At 33.1% G+C, this 23,507-nt stretch overlaps 1 protein-coding gene across 2 annotated transcripts in view; it reads left to right on the top strand.

Annotated features, from left to right (window-relative positions):
• The window catches only part of Hook3 (hook microtubule tethering protein 3), a 102,924-nt gene extending 79,667 nt beyond the window's left edge, over nucleotides 1-23,257 (top strand). Inside the window, exons 14-22 of one of the 2 annotated variants that reach the window (XM_048792881.1) lie at nucleotides 3,136-3,223; nucleotides 5,900-5,905; nucleotides 7,538-7,572; nucleotides 11,775-11,857; nucleotides 14,004-14,104; nucleotides 14,998-15,102; nucleotides 15,418-15,489; nucleotides 18,999-19,135; nucleotides 23,044-23,257. In XM_048792881.1, coding sequence (XP_048648838.1) covers nucleotides 3,136-3,223; nucleotides 5,900-5,905; nucleotides 7,538-7,572; nucleotides 11,775-11,857; nucleotides 14,004-14,104; nucleotides 14,998-15,102; nucleotides 15,418-15,489; nucleotides 18,999-19,135; nucleotides 23,044-23,071 — 655 coding nt within the window. In that variant the 3' untranslated portion in view covers nucleotides 23,072-23,257. Of the gene's footprint in view, nucleotides 1-3,135; nucleotides 3,224-5,899; nucleotides 5,906-7,537; nucleotides 7,573-11,774; nucleotides 11,858-14,003; nucleotides 14,105-14,997; nucleotides 15,103-15,417; nucleotides 15,490-18,998 lie in introns of both variants that reach the window. The other variant, XM_048792880.1, reaches the window with a different exon arrangement.
• The last annotated feature ends 250 nt before the right edge of the window (nucleotides 23,258-23,507 follow it).

The raw sequence follows: 23,507 nt of genomic DNA, 5'->3' as shown, positions 1-23,507 counted from the left end.
CTTTCTCAATGTACCCATGATCATGTTTCCCTACTTCTCAGAGAAAATTTTGAAGCTCAGCCTGTCTTCCATACTACCTTGATATCTTTGTATTCAGTAGTTAGACTTCAATTAAAATGTTAATTAAATTCCTGAAGGAAGAAAGAGAAGGTAGAAACAATTCACATTTATAGAATATCTGCTTTGTGCCAGTACTGTGTCTAACATACTGCATATGTTATCTCAATTCATCCTCTAGACAACTCCATGAGTGAAGTAGGCATTATAATTCTTTTTTTTTAACAGATAATCTTTTTCATATATATTTGTTTGCTCACATGCTTCATATGTTAACAGTTATATGTACTTGTCCATCTCATTGCTGGGCATTTACATTGTTTTCAAATCCCCCAAGGAACATGTTGGTACAGACTGATTATACTTTATGACATTTACAATGATTTCTACCTAGTAGGCTTACAATGTTAATTAATGAAATAATCTCAAAAGCGGCTAAGATGAAAGTTGAAATCATCTTATAGTTTGAAACATTTTTCCCAAATGCTTTCTGAAAAGATTGAACAGAATTACAGTGTATTGGTCATGTATTTATGAACTTGTGTTGAATTTAGATTTTCAGATAATTTGATTTCTTAAAACCTCTTGATGAAAATAATTTTAACAAAGTTTCTGACTGTTTTGATTCTAAAAATTCACTGCTCTCTTTTATCCTTAATTTGAGACAATCTGGCTTCTACTCCCATTTCACTATATTATTTTTTACTAAAATAACTAATCATTTTTAAATGACTAATCCAGTAGGAATATTCAAGACATTATCTTTTCTCATCTCTATATTCAGTGATGCTTATTTCCTTCTCCTCCAAACTTTTTTTTCTTCACAGTAAAGTTGTTTTTCCCCCATCCCTTGGCCGATCTGCCATTGGACATCTTTTCTCCTCATTACTACTATATTTCACATGCTTTCTAGACATTGCCATTTATGATTTTAGTTAACCTCAGATGGCTCTCAAGTGTGCATGCTCAACTTGGAACTTTTCTCTATACTTAAGGTTCAGGTATATTACTGTTTGACAGACTTTCCTAGGCACATTTTCAACAAATACAAAATCAGATGCTTTATATTTCTTTTTTCAAATTGTTCTTTCTGTCTTTCCTTTCTCGGTAAATTTCAAAATCCTAAGTGTTATTTTTGATTCCTGTATTCTTTTGCCATTTCTCCAAATATTTCCTCTTCTCTTCCCTTGGATTTCAGGCATATTTAGTAGTAATAGGCATATTTAGTACTAATAATTATAATAATCTTCTCCTAGTTTTCAGGCCTATCTTTGACCTTTTAAATAACATCTCTACTCTAAAACCAATGTGATCTTTTTAAATGCTATCTGATTATATTTTCCCCTTCTTGAAATCCTTCAGTGTCACCCAAGACCTAGGGAACCAAACTTGTCTACTGAAGCATGCATCACATTGAACTAGATAATTTATGAAGCCCTGGAATCAGCATTATGAAAATTTGTTTGGGTTATTTCAATTTCAGCCAAATTTTAGCTTTGTTCATTATAAGTTTCATATACTTGGCATTTTATACAAATGCCAAAGGAGCAGATTGTATCTGATATACTCTTTTTCTCCTCTAGTTTCATTCTTCCTCTACAAACTTATTTTTTAGTTCTACCATTTCTGAACACTGTACCCTGATTTTTTGTTTTTTGTTTTTATATTTTTTATTTTGAGAAGGGTCTTAAGAGTCTTGCTAAGTTGTCCAGGCAGACCTCAAAGTTGTGGAACTCCTGCCTCGGCCTTTTGAGTAGCTGGGATTACAGGTGTACACCACTGTGCCAGGTTCATTTTTTGATGCTTTTGTTGGACATACTGTCTCAAATCCCCTTCCCACCCTTAATCACTTGGGCATTTTATTTATTGTTCTAATCTTAATTTATATCAAACATACCTTAATTACTCCATGGAATTCTTTTTAAATAGTCATCGTTTCTTTTGTATATTTCTATACACCATTTTGAAGTATTTATTTCATTGTATTTTATTTGTTTACCTTTTTTTAAATTTTTTAGTTGTAGCTGGACACAGTATCTTTATTTATTTATTTTTATGTGGTGCTGAGGATCAAACCCAGGGCCTTGTACATGCTAGGCAAGTACTCTACCACTGAGCCACAATCCCAGCCCTTTGTTTACCTTTTTATCTCTACCACACTGTACATTCCTTGAGTGAAGAGATATTTTCATGTTAGTGCTGATAACAGTACCTGGTACTTTATAAGCATACCGAAGTGAATTTCAGATAAATAAATATACATTAGCATTTCAGCTTCAAAAAAAGTGTCTACCAAAAATACTGTGTTAGAAATCATCCTAGAAATTTAAGCACCTTGGAAACACTGTGAGGTAGTAAGTTCTTATCAAACTTTGTAGATAAGGAACAGGCTCGGGAAAGCCAGGTCATATGCCCAAGGTGATATAAACTGAGTGAGAACTTCCAGAATGGCCACCTTCTAGACTTCCCAGGGAGGAACTTCCAGAATGGCCACCTTCTAGACTTCCCAGGGAACTCAAAATGAAAATCCTTAAAGAGCTTTAAAAAAGAAAGCAACAGCAGCATAAGCTTCAGCTGTCCTGACTACTGGAGCTCCTGTTCTGGTAAGACTGTGACATCCTCAAACCAGGAGAACAGGCCTCAGGCATTCAGACAACTGGCACTGTGATAACCAACTATATACCTGAGACAAGTCACTTCGCTGCTATGGTACTGGAGGCACCATGGATTGTAATAAATTTAATATACCCTTCCAATACTCTTCTTTTTCTTCTTTTTTTTTTTTTAAATTTATCTATATTAACTTCTGGGTAATTGTTTTGCTAGTATTTTTATTCAACTTAATATAAATAGGTTATATGTTTTGCCCAAAAGAAAAAAATTCAAGCAATAGAAAAAAGAATGTGAAAAGTAAGCTCCGCTAATGACATGAGACTGCAACTAAACTACTATGTACTACTACCATAATGTTTGTTTTAGTTTGCTAATAATACTTTCTGTATAACCAATATAACAACCAAAGGAACAGAAGCATTAATAAATCTATACTTAGAAAATTAATGTACGTTTGATTTGTAGGCTTGTGAATCAAAGACTTCTAGAAGTACAGTCACAAGTTGAAGAACTGCAGAAATCTTTACAAGATCAAGGCTCAAAAGCAGAAGATGTAAGTTTTAATATATACCAGCCATAGTTCAAAAGTTTCACAAAGTTGAGAAAAGTTGTATACCTTATGTTCTCTCTCAAAATAATTTTGCAGTATATTGGTTATGGAAAAGAATCTGTTACTCTTTTTACTAACTTTCCTTATGAAAAAGACTAGATAGTACTTAATTATCTGTTTCAGATTTACTCTGCTTAGAATTAGTTTATTTCTAGTTAACAAATAAGGAATTAATTGAGACTTTGTTTTAAATGTGCTCAATTCAGCATTCAGATGTCAAGAATAGGGTTTTTCCCTCTTGTCAATATATATATATTTTTTTTCAAGTAAAAATTTTAATGTAAATTAGATATGGAAGAAAATAATGCCATCCCTAGAAGTCCATTTTCCCTGAATTTGTGAATCCCTCCTACCTCTTTTAAGATAGGATAGTACCCTGTTGCCTGTGATGAACTTGCAATCCTATCCTCCTGCTTCAGATTCCAGAGGAGCTGGGATTACAGGTGTGCACCACTGATCCCACTTTAAATATTCCTTTAGCATTCTGCATATTGAATCTCTCTGCCTACATAATTGACACATTTCCTATTGAATATGTGTTGAGCCAAAAAGGATGTCTTTCTTCACCTCCTCATGCTAACTGTATATCACAGTGCTTCAGTAACACAGAGTAGTTAATTATTCTCTAGAAAAAGCAGAGCTATAGCTGGGTGTAGTAGCATATGCCTGTAATTCTAGTCACCCAGGAGGCTAAGACAGGAGGATTGCAAGTTCAAAGCCAGACTTAGCAACTTAGCAAGACCCTGTCTCAAAATTAAAAATAAAAAGTGCAGGGGATGTAGTTCAGTGGTAAAGTGCCCCTGGGTTTAATCCCCAATACCAAAGAAAAGAAAAAAAGAGAGAAAGAAACACTGAATAGATTATAATTGGCAAGTCTTTTCCATTTAATGAGAAGTATGCAATAGAGCTAAGGCTTGTAACGTATTAAAAAAACAGTGTTAAGAGGAAAACTAAATTTTATTTATTTAATTGGTCTTTGCTTCAGCCAGCTGTTTTGTTTCATTTTTTTCCTGTTACCAGTGTTATTTGCTGTAATTTCTAGTCTTGAATGTATACTTGATTATTTCCATTGATACAGTCATTTTGGGGGATCAATTCAAAAGTATAGATTCAGCCACTCACCCTTATTAACATAAGAGGGTATTAAAACAAAAGGAATCAAAGAGAGGGAGTTTAAGTAAGTACTTAAAATTTGAGAATACTAAGTATTGAATGCTCCAGAGGGACTTAATCAGTTTCTCTATATACACTTAGTTTAGACTGACAACACATGCCCTTCTTTCTAATTAGTGATTTTAGTTTATTCCTCAACTATTGTCTTGGTGTAGTCATCTTTGTTTCCCAAATTGATTTCCAACTTCTTTCATTGTCACTAGTGTTTAAATTATAGCTTTATCAAAATGGAACTAGTTTGAAATGTCATACTTACTGAAGTGGGGTGTGTGGGGGATTGAACCCAGCACTATGCACTGAGCCCTAACCCCAGCCCAATGTCATGCTTTTAAAAGAGGTATGTTTTTATCCAGAATGCTAGATCACAAATTGCAAATCATTAGTGTACTAAAACAGTATTGAGCCTAATTAAGAAATCTTTTAAATGAACCACAGGTTGTAACATTTTCTATTCATTGGCATCTCTAGGTCTCTTAAACTGGGATAAATGTAAATTTTTTTCTGGTCTCTAAAACTTAAAGGAGACTTTTCTGTATTTTTGTTTTGGTAGGGAGAAGAAGGGCCTGTCATAAACAAAGTAAATTTGGTGAACTATCAGTATCAGCTAAACTTTAGTGTTCTGATGATGACCATTGTAAACCATAAGTAAGGGAGTTTATTGTTTAAAAATAACTTGGCATAGCCTGGTTAGGTATCACTGTGATAATCAAATCTAATTAAATATGCTGTGGACCATTACTTTAAGAGAACATATTTCAGAATTGAAATGCCAGCCCTACCAAATACTGTTTGCATAAATTGATTGATTGATTGATTTGACTGCCTAATGAGATGTCTTGCTTTAAATTAAGCAAAAATTTCCTCTAAGCTCTCTTCTGTGTGTAGAAAAGATTCAACTGGAAAACTATTTCTGTTTTAAAACTCTGCCTTCAAATGGCTTGGAGAAATAGAGTATGTGATACTTTGCCCCTGTACACTTGATGTTTGCCTTATATTTCTCTTCACTAACTCACAGTGTTGCATCTCAGGAATGTGTATCACATAGAGCAACCTGCCAGATGGAATTGGTCCCCTCTGAGGAACAACAGCATAGTTTCCGCCTGTTTCTGTTATCACAAACACAGTTCTTTCATGTGACCTTAAGTCAGAGTAGGATGGTTTGCATGTTTTTATTATTATTTTTATGTCATTTGTTTTTAGCATGGAAGCAGAAAAGCATTGTTATATCCAGTCATATGGATAATTTGAGCTAGCCACAGTATATAAAACTCCAGAGAACAAGACAGGATGAGGAGAACATAGAAGAAAGAAAAATGTACATTTCTGAAAAAAAATTCATATCTTTTACTTCTGTTCATGAATTACTAAATCGTTCCTTCTATTGGCTGCTGTGTTTGCTTCATACTAATATGTCCTCTCTGTCTCTTGGCATGGTTTCTGCTCAAGGCTATTGTAAGTATGGCTTCCTGTTCATTTCTATATATTGAGCAGTTTTTAGATTTATAACTGTTATTCAACATCATAGTTGATGTTAAAATTTTAAATAAAGGCAATTTTATGCAAAATGGATATACCAATATTACTTGCCTTTTATGTTTATATCCTTTATAGTTAAGATACTTACAGGATATCCAGATCTTAAAAGTCAAATCATAGAGAAATCTACCTTTATTTTCCCCCCATCACTCCTGCTATGGCCATTATTATAATCAATTCATTTATATAAATTATTTTGACACCAGCATCCTAATGCAGTCTGGCCTCCTCCTGCCATACATTTGGATAGTAACAGTCTTCAATTTGGAAAGGTACTTTGCATAGAAGACATAAAAGGAAAGGAGATGCATGGATTTGGGGGTCTTATAGACCTGGATTTTAATTTTGGATCTGTTAATTGAAATCTTCTAAATATTCTTCAGCCTCATTTTCTTCAACTTTAAGATGGGGCTAATATTATAATGTTGTGAGGTTTACATAAGATAGTTGTATGTGACACACTTTAGTGCAGTGCCTGGTGTATTGACCACCTATTATTTTATTATCTGTTATCTCAGTTCAAATTAGTTTTGCTAGAGTCTAATCAAAACATAATTACAAAATTTAAAGTTGAGGTTTTTTAAAAGAATTTAATTTTTATTACTCTTTACTAGAGAGAACAAGTAAAAATCAAAATGCTAATAGGATTGTTGTCTGTGTGTTTGAGGGATGCAGTGATACGAGACATACTGAGAAAAGAAGTGCATTTAAAATGTTCCTAAGTTGTATTAAAATGGACTTGAATAAACAATTATGGTGACCATTATTAAATAATACAACTGAAAATTGAAGAACTTAGTGTAAGGGATTGTTCTTTCCTCATTGCTACTGTTGATCAATTTGAATAACTTGTTTAATAAGCCTGTATTAATTGGATTTGGCTGAATTAATTATATAATCATTTATGTTGAAATGTTTTATAAAATTCATTATTAATATATAACCTTATTAGTGTTTAATTATGAAACTTAGTGATTTTTCGTTGTTTATTTTTAGGTCAATTTTTATCTCCAGCTTTTCAGGCGACTTTTTTTTTTTTTTTTTTAAAGAGAAGAGAGAGACCTTTAAAAAAAAAATACAAAAGCTGAATTCTCCAACATATTTAAATCTGTACATACTATCATCCTTTATACTTCTCATACCAATGCATAAATTATATGCAGCCTCTGCATATTCACAAGTCAGAAAGTAAGGGAATTGATCAGAGACTTCATTGTGGTACAAGGGAAACAATATAACAGATAAAAAGTTATTGGGAAAGATCTTATTATTAAAGTCCTACCTGTATATTGAGTCAGTCAGGAATATTAGTAGTTATTTACTTGACTGCAGATAGAGGATTCAGATACAGTTTCTGGGTGTTTATACTTACTGTTATCACATATTGCTTTTCTCTCTTTATTAAACAGAATTAAACTGTGGCATATTATGTTTTGAGCTCTCTTGGTCAAAGAAATTACTGAGGGTTCACTCAAAGTTAGTTAATACTGTTAATTTTTTAAAAATAATTTGTTAAAGTACTACACTAATTTTTATTTTCATTTTCAGTCAGTTCTTCTAAAAAAGAAGCTTGAAGAACATCTGTAAGTATAAATGCTATTGCAATTCATTATATTGTGGAACAAAAGTACTTCGTTTTGGGGGATGCAGAAGTTCTAGACAATAGCACAAGTGATCTTGAAGATACAGAAAATTCTTTTAACACGTTAGTTGTGTTTACAAGTTTATCTCCACCCAGATCCTCAAGTCAAAATAGTGACTGCATTAGAACTGTTTTCACCTATGAAACTTAAGGCTTTTATAGTTTCATTATGATATTTACAATCATAATTTGGAGTATGAGACACTAAATCAAGGGTCAGAACACTTTTCTGTGAATGGCAAGATAGCAATTACCTTAGGCTGTGTAAATCCTGGTCTCTTGTCATAGCCACTCAGCTATGTGTTTATAACTTGAAAGCAGCCATGGACAATACTTAACTAGTGGTTGTGACTGTGCTCCAATAAAACTTCATACATAAAGAGATGCGGCCAGCTGAGTTCAGGCCAAAGGCTGCAGTTTTTACTTCTGAAGTATGACCAGCCAAATATTTCTTTTTAAGTAAATTTTTTGAAGTCTAAAACTTGACATTATATCTAAGTAGGTCTCCTCCCTACCCGCTCTGAAGTACCATAGATAGTACTTGAGTGGTAATACTGAGCTATATCCCCAGGCCCTCCCCCTTTTTACTTTTTTGAAGCTGGCCTAGAACTTGCAGTCCTTCTGCCTGAGCCTCCCAAGTCACTGGTATTATAGATGTGCACTACAGCACTTGGCTTCTAAGTAGGACTTTTTAATCTAAAAGAAGAATAAATGTTAAAATATTAACATTTTGTTTTCTCATACAGAAGAAATCTTCATCCAGATTTATCTGAGATTGGCCATGTTAGGGATATTTCATAATATTTCTTATACCCAGAAACAACTTTAATCCTTTCTAACAAAACTCCTTACAAACATTGAATATAGGGTGACCATGAATTGGTAGCCTATTGGAGTATTACAATGTTTCACTATGCTAAACTGGATATCCAGAATGACAGAGATACTTTTCTACTATGATTGGAAAGAAAGTCTGTTGTCTGGAAATTTAGCTCATGTTACCCCAATTTTGGTTTGTTTTAGTGTAGGATACTCTTAGCAACTGAGATTTGTTAGAAAGTCTAAGAATAGGCAGATTTATAATGACTAGAAGAACAAAAAAATGTTACTTCTCAGCCTTTGTGAGATTACTTATAATGAAAATTTAGTACTAGATTTTTTTTAAAATTCCTCTTCCTTTATGGCTAAAACTGGAATACCTAATCAGTTCATAAAACTAGTCTCTAATCATTGTTCTGCATTCATTCATTTACGAAGTAAAAAAACTTCATCAGAAAGGATGTATTAGAAGAAAAAAAAAGAAAGAATGTATTAGTGAAAATGGCTGCCATAAAAAATTAGTGCAAACTGAATGGATTAAAACAACAAAAATTTATTTCTCACAGTTTACAGAGACTACACATACGAAGTCAGGGTTGTCAGCAGATTGGTTCCTTCGAGAGGTTCTAAGGGGGGAATCTCTTCCTTGCCTGTCTTCTAGCTACTCATAGCTATCCTTGGTGCTCCTTAGGTTGTGGATATATCACTTTAATTTCTCTCCGCATAGGACACTCTTTTCTCTGTAGTTTGTCTCTGTAATTCCCTCATCCTGAGGGGAATACCCTCCAAGACCTCTAGTGAGGTATTATTTTTTAAATATATACATGTATATATTATTTTTTAAAATATATATATACCTATGATAAGTTTAATTAGTAAATTAGGCCCAATAAGAAGTTAACAACAATATTGAATAATAAAATAGAACAATTATATCATTATACTGTTGCAGTTTCAGTGGATCTAATAATCAAGATGGTTACCAAGTGACTAATAGCTGGATATCATATACAGTGTGGATACACTGGACAAAGTGACAATTCACTTGCCAGGCAGGACATAGCAGGACCACTACTCAGTACAACATGTAGTTTAAAACATAAATTTTCCATTTAATACTTTCATACTACAGTTGACCGTAGGAAACTGAAATCACAGAAAGCAAAACCACAGAGGAGGAGGGATTACGGTATGTTTGTCTTTACATAATCCCCCTATAAGGACACTGAGGATTCAATTTAGGGCCTACTCTCATTCAATATGACCCTCTCCTTAACTAATTAAGTCTACCAAAAGCCAGTTTCCAAATAATGTAACATTCACAGTAGTAGGCATTAGAACTTCAGCTTATCTTTTTGGGTAAAACAGTTCAACGCACCACAAGGCCTCTATGTGTGTCAAAAGATAGTCCATGTTGTACAATTAAAAACTACAGTAGAGACCATTTTAAACACCAAATCAAATTAGTGAAAATTTTTAGATTAGATATAGTATTGCTAAAGATACTAAGCAATGATAATTCTCATTCACTGCTGTAGGAGTGCTCATCAGTCACTTGGTAAACTTGAACGTGTACTTACTCTTTGACATCAGTTCCACTATATACATAACATTCTACATATACATGTATATTCTATATATACATACATTCCTAGATATGATGTTGTCCATGTGTATCAGGAGACATGTAGATGAAAATCATGGAAGAATAAATATTACTTGTATTCACAGAAAAGTAGAAACAATACAAATATCCACCAATTGGAAAATTATAAAATGAGATATATTCAAACAATAGAATACTGTTAGAGCAGTAAAAAGGTGTAAACTGGGGCTGACATCAACTCAGTAAAATCTCAGTAAAAGGTCTAAAAATTCAGAACAATATACGATTAATGTATAAAGTAAAAAATTGACCAAAATAAGCAATATGTTGCTTAGGACTATCACAAAGGCAATAAAACCATAATGAAAATAATGAGAGTGATTACAATTCTGGACTTTGGTTACCTCTGGAAAGGAGATAAAGTGCACATGACTTCTAAGGGTTTTGGATGATTTGGGGTTGTTAACCTGATAACAGTTCACTGAGCTTAGCTTTAGTTTTTTAATTCTTTAAACGGTGCATATTTTTATTATATATGATGTAGCTTCAAAAAGCTGTTCATTGAAAAAGAAAAGCTTTATTAAAGTATTGTGTGTGGAAAATATCAGAAATAGTCATAACAAAATACACAGTTTTTATCAGTGATTTTCTGTGTCTTCCAATTTTTGCAGCCTTTTTTTTCCTATTCATATTACATAGTGCCACACTAAATACTATAAAGGGAGAATTACACGTGGTCTACAAATGTATACAAATACTAGGTAAAAAACTTGCTTTAATTCTTTTGTACTAGAATATAACCTATATATAGTGAAATATACATATACTAAGATCCTAAGTGTACAGTTTGAAAAGTGTTTATATACAGGTGAGGATAATTCTTATCAATATATAGAATGCTTCCAACCACCTAAGAATTTACTGCATTCTCTCTCTCTGTTGATTGGTTACATTAACAAACTAGCCATAATGCTGATCTTTATCACCTTCTTTAGGTTTTTGTTTTGTTTTGTTTTGTTTTGTTTGTTGGTTTGTTTGTTTTGTAGTTCTGGGATTAAACCCAGGGCTTCTACCACTGAACTACATCCCAGGCCTTTATATTTTATTTTGAGACAGGGTCTCTGTGAGTTGCCCAGGCTGTCCTCAGATTTAAAATATTCCTGCCTCAGCCTTCCAAGTTTCTGGGATTACAGGCATGTGCTACTATACCCAGCCCTTTCATTAGTTTTGACACCTCTGAATTTCACAAAAATGACATGATGCAGTATTAACCTTAGACGCTTTGACGTCCTTTGTTTATTATTGTTCTGTGAGATCTATTCATATGATTTCATTCTTTTCTATTGTGTGTAGCATTCTTTCTGTTAATCCTTATTTTTAGAAATTCACTTTTTTTATAATAAGATTTTTCATTGCAAAATCACTGCAAATTTTAAGTTAATTTTTTCAATATCGTATTCCTAGAAAAATAAAGCTCTTTATCCTCTTATACACATTTTTGTAAAACAAATGATTATTTTAAATGAAAAAAGGAATTTTTTGTTTTACTTTTTACTGAGTTGTAAGATATTAATTCATGTTGATTTAATCTTTTCATCTTTGTTTCCTAGCACTTGTGAGCAATGCAAGTATATTACAAGTATAAAGAATATAAATCTTTAAAGCAAATAAACACAGAAACAGTAATAGTTTATACAGTGTCACATATTTTGTTGCAGAGAGAAGCTTCATGAAGCTAATAATGAATTGCAAAAGAAGAGAGCCATTATTGAAGATCTTGAGCCAAGATTTAACAATAGCTGTGAGTTTTTTCTAATTAACTTCACCCATATACTACCCCAGTGATACTGAGTTTTTATAACTTGTTTCTTTTATAAATAGGCTGTATTACCTATTCTTGCAATTAAATAATTTCCCCTATTTATAGAAATATTATGTCAACTTTACTTCCTAAATTACTAATTACACTTTTTTCTTTATGATATATATATTTATTCTAAGTAGTTATTAATGATGTTAGAATGCATTTTGACACATCATACATAAATGGAGTATAGCTTCTCATTTGTCTGGTTGTACATGATGTAACACAGGTCATGTAATCTGTATGCACATAGGGTAATAATGTTTGATTCATTCTACTATCATTCCCACCCCCAACTACTTTTGAACTTTTCCTTAACTAAGTATTCTAATGAATATTAGGTAAAGTTGAAAATTTTTATTGAGTGCAGTTGCATGTAAGTTAGCCAAACTTGTGCTTTCATTGATATATTTACATATAGATAGCTTGTCTTTATTCTTTTTTATGGAGGTGAGAGGACATTTACTTTTTCTTTTCTTTTTTTGATCTTTTTAAATTTTAATTTGTTACATATGATAGCAGAATGCATTACAATTCATATTACACATATAGAGCACAATTTTTCATATCAATGGTTGTATACAAAGTAGAGTCACTGCATTTGTGTCTTCATACATGTACCTAGAGTAATGATGTCCATCTCATTCCACCATCTTTCCTACCCCATGTCCCCTCCCTTTCCCTCCCTCCTCTTTGCCATATTAGTTCATCTAATTCTTCCATTCCCTCCCCCCACAAACCGTATTGTGAATCAGCATCCTTAAATCAGAAAACATTGAGCATTTGGTTCTTTGCTTTTTAAAAAAAGTAAAATCATCATATTTATTCTTTCATGTCTGGCTTATTTCATATTATGTTGTCTTCATGTTGTAGCTTGTAACAGAATTAGGCTATTATTACATAGTATGAATATACCAACTTTTGTTTATTCATTCATCCATCAATGGGCACTTTTTGATTTATGCACTACCATACTGGAGTTCTTGTTTATTTACAAGAAAAGCTTTTTGAAACTAGGAATGGAACCACCATATGACACGGCTATCCCACTCCTTGATGTTTATTCAAAAGACATAAAATCATAGGGTTGGGGGAGTGGCTTAGCGGTAGAATGCTTGCCTAGCATGTGTGAGGCCCTGGGTTCGATCCTCAGCACCACATAAAAATAAAGGTATTGTGTACAACTAAAAAATAAATATTAAAAAATTTTTAAAAAGATAAAATCAGCTTATCATAGTGCTATAGCCACATACAGCAGTATAATATATACAATATATGTACATGTATAGCAGTACAATTCACAACAGCCAAATTATGGAATCAGCCCAGATGCCTATCAATAGATTAATGGATTAATAAAATGTGGCATATATACATAATGGAGTTTTACTCAGCCATAAAGAAGAATATGGAAGCTAGAATAAAATGAGGGAAAGAAGGTGGGGATGGGGGGGTGACCGGATCAAATGTCATAAAGACATAGGGAAAATCAGTTGAGTAGAAGAAGGAGATCAAAGGGGAAGGAGAAGGGATAGGAAAAGGGAGGAAATGCGAAATGAATTTAACAAAATTATTTATATGCATATATAAATATACCACAAGGAATTTCAACTTTAATAATATGTAGAAAGCACTAATAAAAAGTAAAGTAATGATTGAAAGATCAGGAGTGTAGAGGAAATTCTAAGCATGGGTGATTTGGTCAAAATGAACCTCACAACTATAGTGTGCTAATAAAAAATAAAAGCATGGCTAGGGTTGTGGCTCAGCAGTAGAGCCCTCGCCTAGCACATACAAGGCCCTGGGTTCAATCCTAAGCACCACATAAAAATAAATAAATAAAATAAAGGTATTGTCCAACTACAACTAAAAAATAAATAAATAAAATCTTTCTGAGATTTATTTATATATGTGTATACGCACACAAACATCTATATATGATATGTGTATGAATTTTTTTAAAGAAAATCATGTATAAGCATAGACTAAACAGTTCCTCAAAGTTACTAGTTATTAATTTATCCATTAAAATATTTTTAAAGTTGTTATAATCTAAACTTTTTTCCCACTATCTCATCTGCAGCCTTAAAAATTGAAGAATTACAAGAAGCATTACGGAAGAAAGAAGAGGAAATGAAGCAAATGGAAGAACGATATAAAAAATATTTAGAGAAAGCCAAAAGTGTAAGTACTTTTTGATCATGATTCTCTGAAATCTTCAAATATAGTAAAGTATGCTGACTGGTCGCATAGAGTTATCAGAACAAAATATTTTATCAAAGAGCCTGACCAAGAAGTAATGATCAAAATATTTCATTCCACAGATTAATTACTAATTATCAAGAAGAAATGTGCCTTATGTAGAAATAACAGTCACTATCTTAAACAATTTTCAAAACTAAGAACACATGGTGGGCTGGGGTTGTGGCTTGGTGTGTAAGGTACTGGGTTCAATCCTCAGCACCACATAAAAATAAATAAAAGGTATTGTGTTCATCCACAACTAAAATATATATATTTTATGTATTTTTGTATTTTAAATAAAAAGAACACTTGGTGCTACATCCAATCTTTGGTGCATCCTGATAGTGTATCATTGTCCATAATGTTTAACTAGAACCTAAGCAATCTTCTAGACCTCCAGCATAGAGGAAAGTGGTTATCAAAACAAGCTAAATAACATTACCATTGGGTAAATCTAGAATTGGGGATAAAAGTCAGTGTCATGAAAGACAAAAACATGCAGTGGAATGTGAGAGGCTGTTCTGATTTTAAAACCCTGCAGAACTTCAGGTGCAGTGCAATAATCTTTGGATCCTGGATTGGGAGCAGATGAGTCACTTTTAAGGGACATTTTGGATACAGTATGGAAATGTGTATTGTGATCAACAGTAACAGTCTTATAGAATTGTTAATTTTCTTAGATGATAATACTATTGTGATCATGTAGGATGATATCCTTAATCTAAAGATATGTACATTGAGTATTTAATTTATTTTGATTTTTTTAATAGTTGCTTTTTTAGATGTTACAGTCACTTAAAACTTTTACATTTTTCTTTTAATACATTTTGCAGGTTATCCGTACTTTAGATCCTAAACAGAATCAAGGAGCAGCACCAGAAATACAAGCTCTTAAAAATCAACTGCAGGAAAGAGACCGACTATTTCACTCATTGGAGGTAGTCCTGTACTGTGCAATAAAAAGCTGATTTTTTTGGGGGTGGGGCTGGGGTTGTGACTCATCAGGAGAGCTCTTGCCTAGCACATGTGGGGCCCTGGGTTCTGTCCTCAGCACCACATATAAATAAACAAAATTAAGGTATTGTGTCCACCTACAACTAAAAAAAATGTATTTATAAAAAAAGAGCTGATTTTTAAAATTATTTTCTGGAAGTGTGCAATTGTGTCTGTGGATTTAGACAATTAATTGTAAGTATTCTATTTATATTGAATTATTTTATATCTTTACATGTTTACCTATGCTTGTGCTTCAGAAAGAATACGAGAAAACGAAGAGTCAAAGAGAGATGGAGGAGAAATGTATTGTCAGTGCCTGGTACAATATGGTAAGAAAATAGCATCTCAGAACATAACTCAAGAGTTTCATGAATATGTAATATTTTTCACAAGCTTATACCATAGAAGTAATTCTACCAAAATAATCTGAAAGTAATTGCGATGCTAACACACACTAACAACATCATTACTGACCTTAGGATTGAAAAGCAGATATGGTAACCACCAAAAACTGGGTTAGAACATTTTGAAAACATAATTTTGTCTAGGAAATAGAAAGATAAATGTCAGTTTAATTTCTGTTCATCCAAAGCACTTATTATAGGAAAAGGAATATTAATAATATCTAAACACAGATGCACTAATTCTTGTTTTGTGCTATTTTGGTACCTTTGCAGGATGATGCTTACATTAAGAATAGCTTTTCTCAAAGGGCTTAGAGAGTGTTCACTGCAGTGCCAGACTCTGAACCACTAAAAGTTTTGAAACTGAATATTACATCACCACATACACATACATACCTTTAAATATATTGCAGAGGAAAAGAAATACTCACCATCATCTGATCTAGATATGAATAGCTGTGGATTTTACAAAATTCAGCACTTTTTCCTACATTTTTTCCCCCAAGTATTTTTGTCTTCCTTTTCTTTTTAAAAGAAGAAATCAGCAACTGAGGAGACTTGAGACAGGAAGATCACAAGTTCAAGGCCAGCCTCAGCAACTTAGCAAGGCCCTCTGCACTTACCGAGACCCTGTCTCAAATTTTTAAAAAGATAAAATTTTTTGAAAAAGCTGGGAATGTAGCTCAGTGGTAAAGTACCCTGGGCTAAATTCCCAGAACAACAACAACAAAAAAAAGAATACAAAAAAATCACTTTGGATTTAGAATATCATTATTAACAAATATAGATTCCTCAAAATGTAAATTTTTAAAAAGAAGCTAGAAGGGCTGAGGATGTGGCTCAGTGGTTGAGTGGCCCCAGTACCAAAAAATAACAACAACAAAAAAGCTAGGTAGTGGCTCACACCTATAATCTCAGCTATTTGGGAGGCTGAGACAAGAGGATCCCAAGTTCAAGGTCAGGTTGGGAACCCTATCTCAAAATTAAATTAAATTAAAAGGGCTAGAGCTAAGCATAATGACACATGCCTGTAATTCAGCACCCTAGGAAGCGAAGGCAGGAGGATCTCAAATTCAAGGCTAGCCTTAGCAATTCAGCAAGACTTTTAACAATTTAGCAGGACCCTGTCTCAAAATAAAAAGAACTGGGAATGTAGCCCATTGGTAAAGTACCCCTGGGTTCAATCCCTGGTACCAAAATAATAACAGTAAAAACAAAAGGTTTAGAAATATAGCTCAGTGGTAGACTGCTTGTGTAAGGCCCTGTGTCCAATCCTCAATATCACAAAAAACAAAACAATAAGCAGATTCTCTGGGAATTAATCCTAACTTTCACTGTTCTGTCTCTTTATGTTCTCTGAAACTTAGTTAGTATTCTCAATTTTGTAGCTCTGCACCTCAATGCTCATTAGTAATTTCATAATCATAATTGATTTTTGCAACTCCACATATTGTTTCTTATTGACCCAGATTTATTTAATCTGTGACATGGCACTAAAGAATAGGCCTAGGTTTTTTTAAACTCTTCAGAGAATAAAAGAGAACTCCAAATAGAGTTAACAAAGTTATGTTCAGATATAATAACCAGTAACAACATCATACTTACATTCAGAAAGTCTTGCATCTCAGGCAACTTAAATGGAAATGAAGATGGTGAGTGCTGGTATTAAGTAACTCAATAACTTTGTGATGGATACTGAGGTCTACAATATGTGTGAAGAATTTGAATAAATTGCTTGAAATGTGAAAGTGAAAATTTTAGAGTATTTTAAATAAAGTGTAACTAAGCATATGTAGCCAAAATTAATCAATTAAAGATTGTCAATAGATCTTGTCAATTTTATTCAAATTTTTAAATGCTTTGATTTCAAGTTGAGTTTAAAAATGTGGAGAGAGAGAGAGAATGTGTGTGTGTGTGTGTGTGTGTGTGTGTGTGTGTGTGTCTTTCACTGGGAAAATGTGCTGTATGTTTGGGTATATATCATAGATTAAAATTATATTTAAAATGCAAAGCCACAATCAGCATTTTTCTTAGAAGCTAAACTAGTAATAGGAAAACTTATCTTCTAGTCTTCTGTCTTCTGTCTTCTGTGCATTGTTATTTCTTCCTTGTTGTCAAACTACTTATTCCTATCAGTTTTCCTATATCTAATCATTGGTAAGATTAACCAACAGCTCTTTGTTCTTAAGGTTTTTTGGCTGGGGTTCTTCATTTTGTTATTAGAGTCCTATGCCAGAGGCCTGACTCTGGAGGTCCTAACCAAATGGAGAAAGAATGGTGAAAAATAGGAAAGGAACTTTAATCCCAGGAAGATAAGGGAAATATTTCCAGTTCTGTCTTTGGTGGGTACTGACTTGAACTTTTAAACTATATAGACCAAGAGGACCAATAGTATGCATAGTCCACAAGTAGTCTTGGTGAAGTGGTGATCTGATTGATTATTACCTCAGGAGTGGTCAGGTGGGACCTTATTTGTGGCAATAAGAAAGTTGCTGTTATCTGGGGGGATAGTTTGATTCATCACAAGGTGTTTATTAATCATGCCTGTCATTTCTGAAATCCAAGAGGACTTATTCAAAGCAAAGGAGGCAGATGCAAAATGGAGGAAGAGATCCCAAGTTTTTCACATTTGCAGGCCCATGTGAAACGTCCATATTATAGTCAGTTTATAAAAATTATACCAACACTGCTTTTTTCCTATTTTTATTAATGCAGATCTGCCATTAGTAAAGTAGTACTATTATCATCGTTGTTATTATTCCTCATTATGGGAGCATTCTGGAGGTCTCCTCCCTCCTTTTTAAGGTGCTTTGAGCCAGGCGATTGTGCCTTCTCTCTCTCCTCTAAGGTAGTAGGTGATACTTCTGTCTTCAAGAGAGACTCCCTTACTCTTGGTTGAGCCCTCTATTTTGGCTGTCAGGAACTTTTCTTAATTTGTTTTGGGAATACACATCTGCTTTGAAGTGAAGAAAAACAGCTTGGTGGTATGTATAATGCCTAGTGTGCCTTTCCATCTCAAGACATAAGTGCATCTATGTTTTTCCTTTCTATAAAAGCTGTGTGATTTCCATAACTGATGTGAATCAACTGCTTCTAATCAATTGTATTTTTTTTTCTTGGAAAATCACTTTAATTTGAAAGGGAAGTGTGATTGAATATGGGGAATGTATTCCAAAAATTTGTCTTCTCTGTTGTTTTGGTAATTATAAATTCAGAAAATTAAGCCTTAATTTTTCCAAAAGAAGATTTCTACTTAATTGTCAGAACTAAAATGCCTCTGTGAGATTTTTAATCTATGAGTAAAATTAATATTCCTAATTCTTTATATTGCAATGTAATAAATTCTGCATGATGAAATTTTTTGTGTATGTGAGAGTATATTCCAATATTTTTTCATTGATTATTATGTTATTTTTTTTTTTTTTATGTTATAGGGAATGACTCTGCACAAAAAGGCGGCTGAAGATAGACTAGCTAGTACAGGTTCAGGGCAGTCATTTCTAGCTAGGCAAAGACAAGCAACCAGCACAAGAAGATCTTATCCAGGCCATGTTCAACCAGCCACAGCAAGGTAGAAAAGTCTTATCATTAGAAATAAAAAGCAACCTGCATTGAAAGCATACTTCTGTTACATATAACGACATTTCAGGAAATTCAGCCAGCTTACTTTTTGTTTTCCTTCTAGGTCAATACTTAGTGTATGTCATTGGAGGACTTTTCCTCTCTTAGATCTTTGTTTTAGTTTCTTTGTCCTTTATTTTGTAGTCTTTTAAGTTCCTTTTAATGTGCCAAAAATTTATAAATGTCCAATTAAAAGTGTTGTATAATAGTGTAATTCTTTTCTTTGTATGAAAATGTCCTCTTCCCCAATGGTGTAGGCTTTGTATGAATTAGATTTTCTTCCAATAATTGATATACAATTTATATTCTGTATTGTGCCTATGTGTTACCATGCTTTATAAGAATGTCTTTGTTTAAAGGGAATTAATCTTTTTATGATGTATTAATCTGTGTTTTCAATTGTTTTCCAAATGCACTTCAAATAACTTGCATATTTACTACACAAAATAGTTGGCAAGTGCACTTTTTGCAAAGACTTATACATTGGCAGAGGTGCTAATCAGATCTTACTTGAGGCACCTGGCAGAATTAAAAGAGAAAAATTAGTTTTCACATTGTTTTATAGGAAATTGAATTTGTTCAAAGATTTGGAGACAATTTTTAAATATGTAAAATTTCATTATTTCCTGCTATCTTGTTTGCTGGCAGAAATGAATGCATTGGTGAGGTTATTTTGGGAGAGATTAACAGAAGAAAAGAAATTCAGCAGTATATTTTTTTTTTCTTGCTTTGAAATATTTTAGGATCAGATTCTAACCATTGCTTGACTTTATATTCTCAATTGCTCTCCATATCTAAAAGATTTATTTTTCATATACTTACAAGTAATACGTAGCCTTACCTTCTGGGCAGTTTGTTGACTTGTGCCTCGTTTGTGTTACTTCTTCCTTTATATAAACTCTTATGTTTCTCAATAATTTCTAATACTTAACATCTTAAATACCATTCATTAAGATCAGTAAGTGACTTCTTGTATGTAATATTATCACAGGTCTCTTTACATTTTTTCTTAAATCTAACTACTAGTCCAGGAATTTGTTACTGAATAGGTTTTCTTGGATATTTGGTTGCCTCAAAGTGCTTGCATTATAAACCACATTTTTTTACCTTGATGAATGACTGTCAAGTAATCATTGTAAAGCACTTTTATCTCTGTAAGGTGCTATATAAATGCAAGATAGCATTCATTTGAAAATGAAATGCCTTCTGTTTAACTTTTTCCACATTAACTTGTATAAGTATTTGGTCCCAAATTGTATTTGACTTCCCCTCCAGCCTTTTTTTTTTTTTTTTTTTTGCACCATAGCACATTTTTTAAAAGCAAAAATTTCTCAAATTAAATCAGGGTTTTTTTGTTTGTTTGTTTTTAGACAGGTCACCTAATAGGAGGATATTATTTCATATACTCTGTATTTGGAAGTTCAGGTTTCATTTAATTCTGTGTATCAAGTACAAATAAGAAACATTCAATCAAGTTTGTTAGGACTTCAGAAACTATATTCATGTCTTTAGTTGTTTAACTGTTCCTCTTTTAAAAGAAAGAGGACCTAGTTCAGAAATTATTCTTGAAGAAAGACATTAGGACATATACAGAAACAACACTGTGCATTGTGCAGAAGTGGCTTTTCGTTGTTGTTTTTTACATTATGTTCCTAAGTCTGAACATAGTTGAGTGCTTCTACCTAGGAAGACCATAAAGCAGCAAGAATCAGTAATAATAGAGAGAGCCATGTGAATAGAATGTATTGAGGGATTTCAGTCTAAGCAGCCTGGTTAATGGATCAAGCCCTTGTTTTTTTTTTTTAAAAGACAGGGTCTTGCTATGTTACCGTGCTGGGCCTCTAACCCCTGGGCTCAAGTAATCCTTCTGCCTCGTCCTCTAAAGTGGCTGATACTACAGGTGTGTGCAGCTGCTAATGTATCAGATTTTGACAACAGAAGATTAAAAACTACTTAAGATGGTTTTTTAACCCTACCTTTATTTCACAAATAACATAAAAATTCAACTTTTTTTTTTTTTTTTTTTGAGGGAGGGTGGTGTTGAGTATTGAACTCTGGAGACTCCTGCCACTAAGCTACATCTCCAGCTCTTTTGTTTTTTATTCTGAGACAGTCTCACTAAGTTGCTTAGGGCCTTGCTGAGTTTCTGAGACTCACCTTAAACTTGTGACCCTCCTGCCTCAGCCTCCCATGTCACTGGACTTTACAGGCATGTACCACCCCACCCAGCTCAAACACCTTTAAAAACAAATTAGGTCTAGTAAACAGACTGACTTGGAGCCCTTATAGATATGTTAAAATTGCTTTTATAAGTTTATCAACTTTTAATGTATATTATTTCTGTAATAAACAAATTAAAAACAAATAGGACATAAACACTAATGTTGGTAATTAAAATTATTGGGCTATTTGCATAACAAAGCAGATGTAAATGAGACTACTCATTAAGTGAATTTTATCTGTGAGGTGAGAGCTCTGGTTTCCTACCCACCCACCTACTCAGATATTTTTCTCTAAAGGGGTTGGAAAGGCATCAAACCTTAATTTTACTTCTGATTTTCCTCAGCATCTGTTATAACAGTCTTTTATAAGAAATAGTATCTGAATGTACTTTAGGTTTCAGAAAGCTAATAATAAATATTAACTGTAACAATAACAACCCTTATTTCTTGTCCAGTTTTGGACAGGATCTGGCGTTTCTATTTCTCAAGTCATTATCAATTTCTCAGGAGGTGCATGTTGATGCATGGTGTTTCTACATGTTAAGAGACAGTAGGAGGGCACAATGGCACACAGTTGTAATCCCAGTGACTCAGGATGCTGAGGGAGGAGGATCATGAATTCAAAGCCAGCCTCAGCAACTTAGTGAGACCCTGTCTCAAATAAAAAAGAAAAGGATTGGGGATATGGCCCAGTGGTTGAGCACTCCTGGGTTCAGTCCCTGGTACAAAAATGAAAGAGAGACATTAGCAGCTTGATCTAGGTATGAGTAATTCTGGGCTTTATTTTTACAAGCTTCTTGTATCCAGTAGCTTTGTGAAGCCCCCATGTTTGTGCATAGTAGAGGTCCTCCTGGCATCAGCAGTGCAGGAAGCACTGGGATACTGTATTAGGTCAGTCTGAGCTGTCACCATAGCATCTGAATTCTTAAAAGGTCTATTTTCTATGCTCCTTCTAAAAAAACAGAAAGTCAATAAATAAAGAATATTAGCATTTATGCTCCATAGTATGTGTTTGAGAAGTTTATAATAGGAAAAAAATCCAGTAAATGTAATACTTTGATCACATCTGAAGTGAGAGTAAATAGTACAGTTGCACATATTTTAAAAGAATTTTCAAAAACTAGATCTTATCTTTTTACCATTTGTCTAACTACTTGATAATAACCAGAAAAGAAGTCCCTAAATTAAAGACCCAAATTCCAAAATTTATCAAGATTGAATTATTTCTATTAGATATCATAGCCTGACAAAATTGGCTTAATGAGATGTTTAAATTATAATAATGTTGTCTTTTATTTTCTTGAAATTTTATTGTTTGGTTAATATAACTAAAGTTTAATTGTACAAAATTAAGCTAAGTGTTATTCAGTTATAAATATCTATATATTTCATTCTCACAAAGAAATGAAAATCCATGCTGTGCAAATAGATCAGTAGTGAGAGATTGTTAAGTTGAAAGATGAGTTAAATTTGAAAAAAGATACATTTTATGTATGAGCCACTTTACTCACATTTTTTTCAGTGACAATTTGGTTTAGTCTTGTTAACTAAGTAAACAATGAGAATGACTTTAAAACAAAAACATAAATTTCTAAAAATTCTCTGAACTCTCTACATTTCATCTTTAATTGTCCAGATCTCATATTCCAGGAATGTTACAGTGACATCCAGTTGGAAAATGTAAGATTGGTCACAGCTGGTGGAAACCCTGCTAGTTTACAGCCATGTGGGCAAGAACATCTTTGAGCAAAGTGAGAGGAAAATTCCTAGCATATTGCTTTTTGCTGAGGGTGTATCAACATTAACATCAACTGTCTTTTGTTGTCTACTCATTAAACTATGGAAGAATATTTTTGAGTTTTTGTTCGTTGGTGGTGCTGAGAGTTGAACCCAGGGCCTTGTGCATGTTAAGCAAATGCTTTAGCATTCATTTGTACTCTATCCTATTTTGACTTTTTATCCTTGCATATAAAGGGAATTTTTTTTTGTCTCAAAAGGTCATCAAACCTTGTGCTTTTTTTTTCTAATATTTTTTAGTTGTAGTTGGACACAATATCTTTATTTTATTTATTTTTATGTGGTGCTGAGGATCAAACCTGG

The sequence above is a fragment of the Marmota marmota genome, unplaced genomic scaffold, assembly GCF_001458135.2.
Source record: "Marmota marmota marmota unplaced genomic scaffold, marMar, whole genome shotgun sequence".
Classification (NCBI taxonomy): Eukaryota; Metazoa; Chordata; class Mammalia; order Rodentia; family Sciuridae; genus Marmota; species Marmota marmota.
This window is presented reverse-complemented; position numbering and strand designations above follow the sequence as displayed.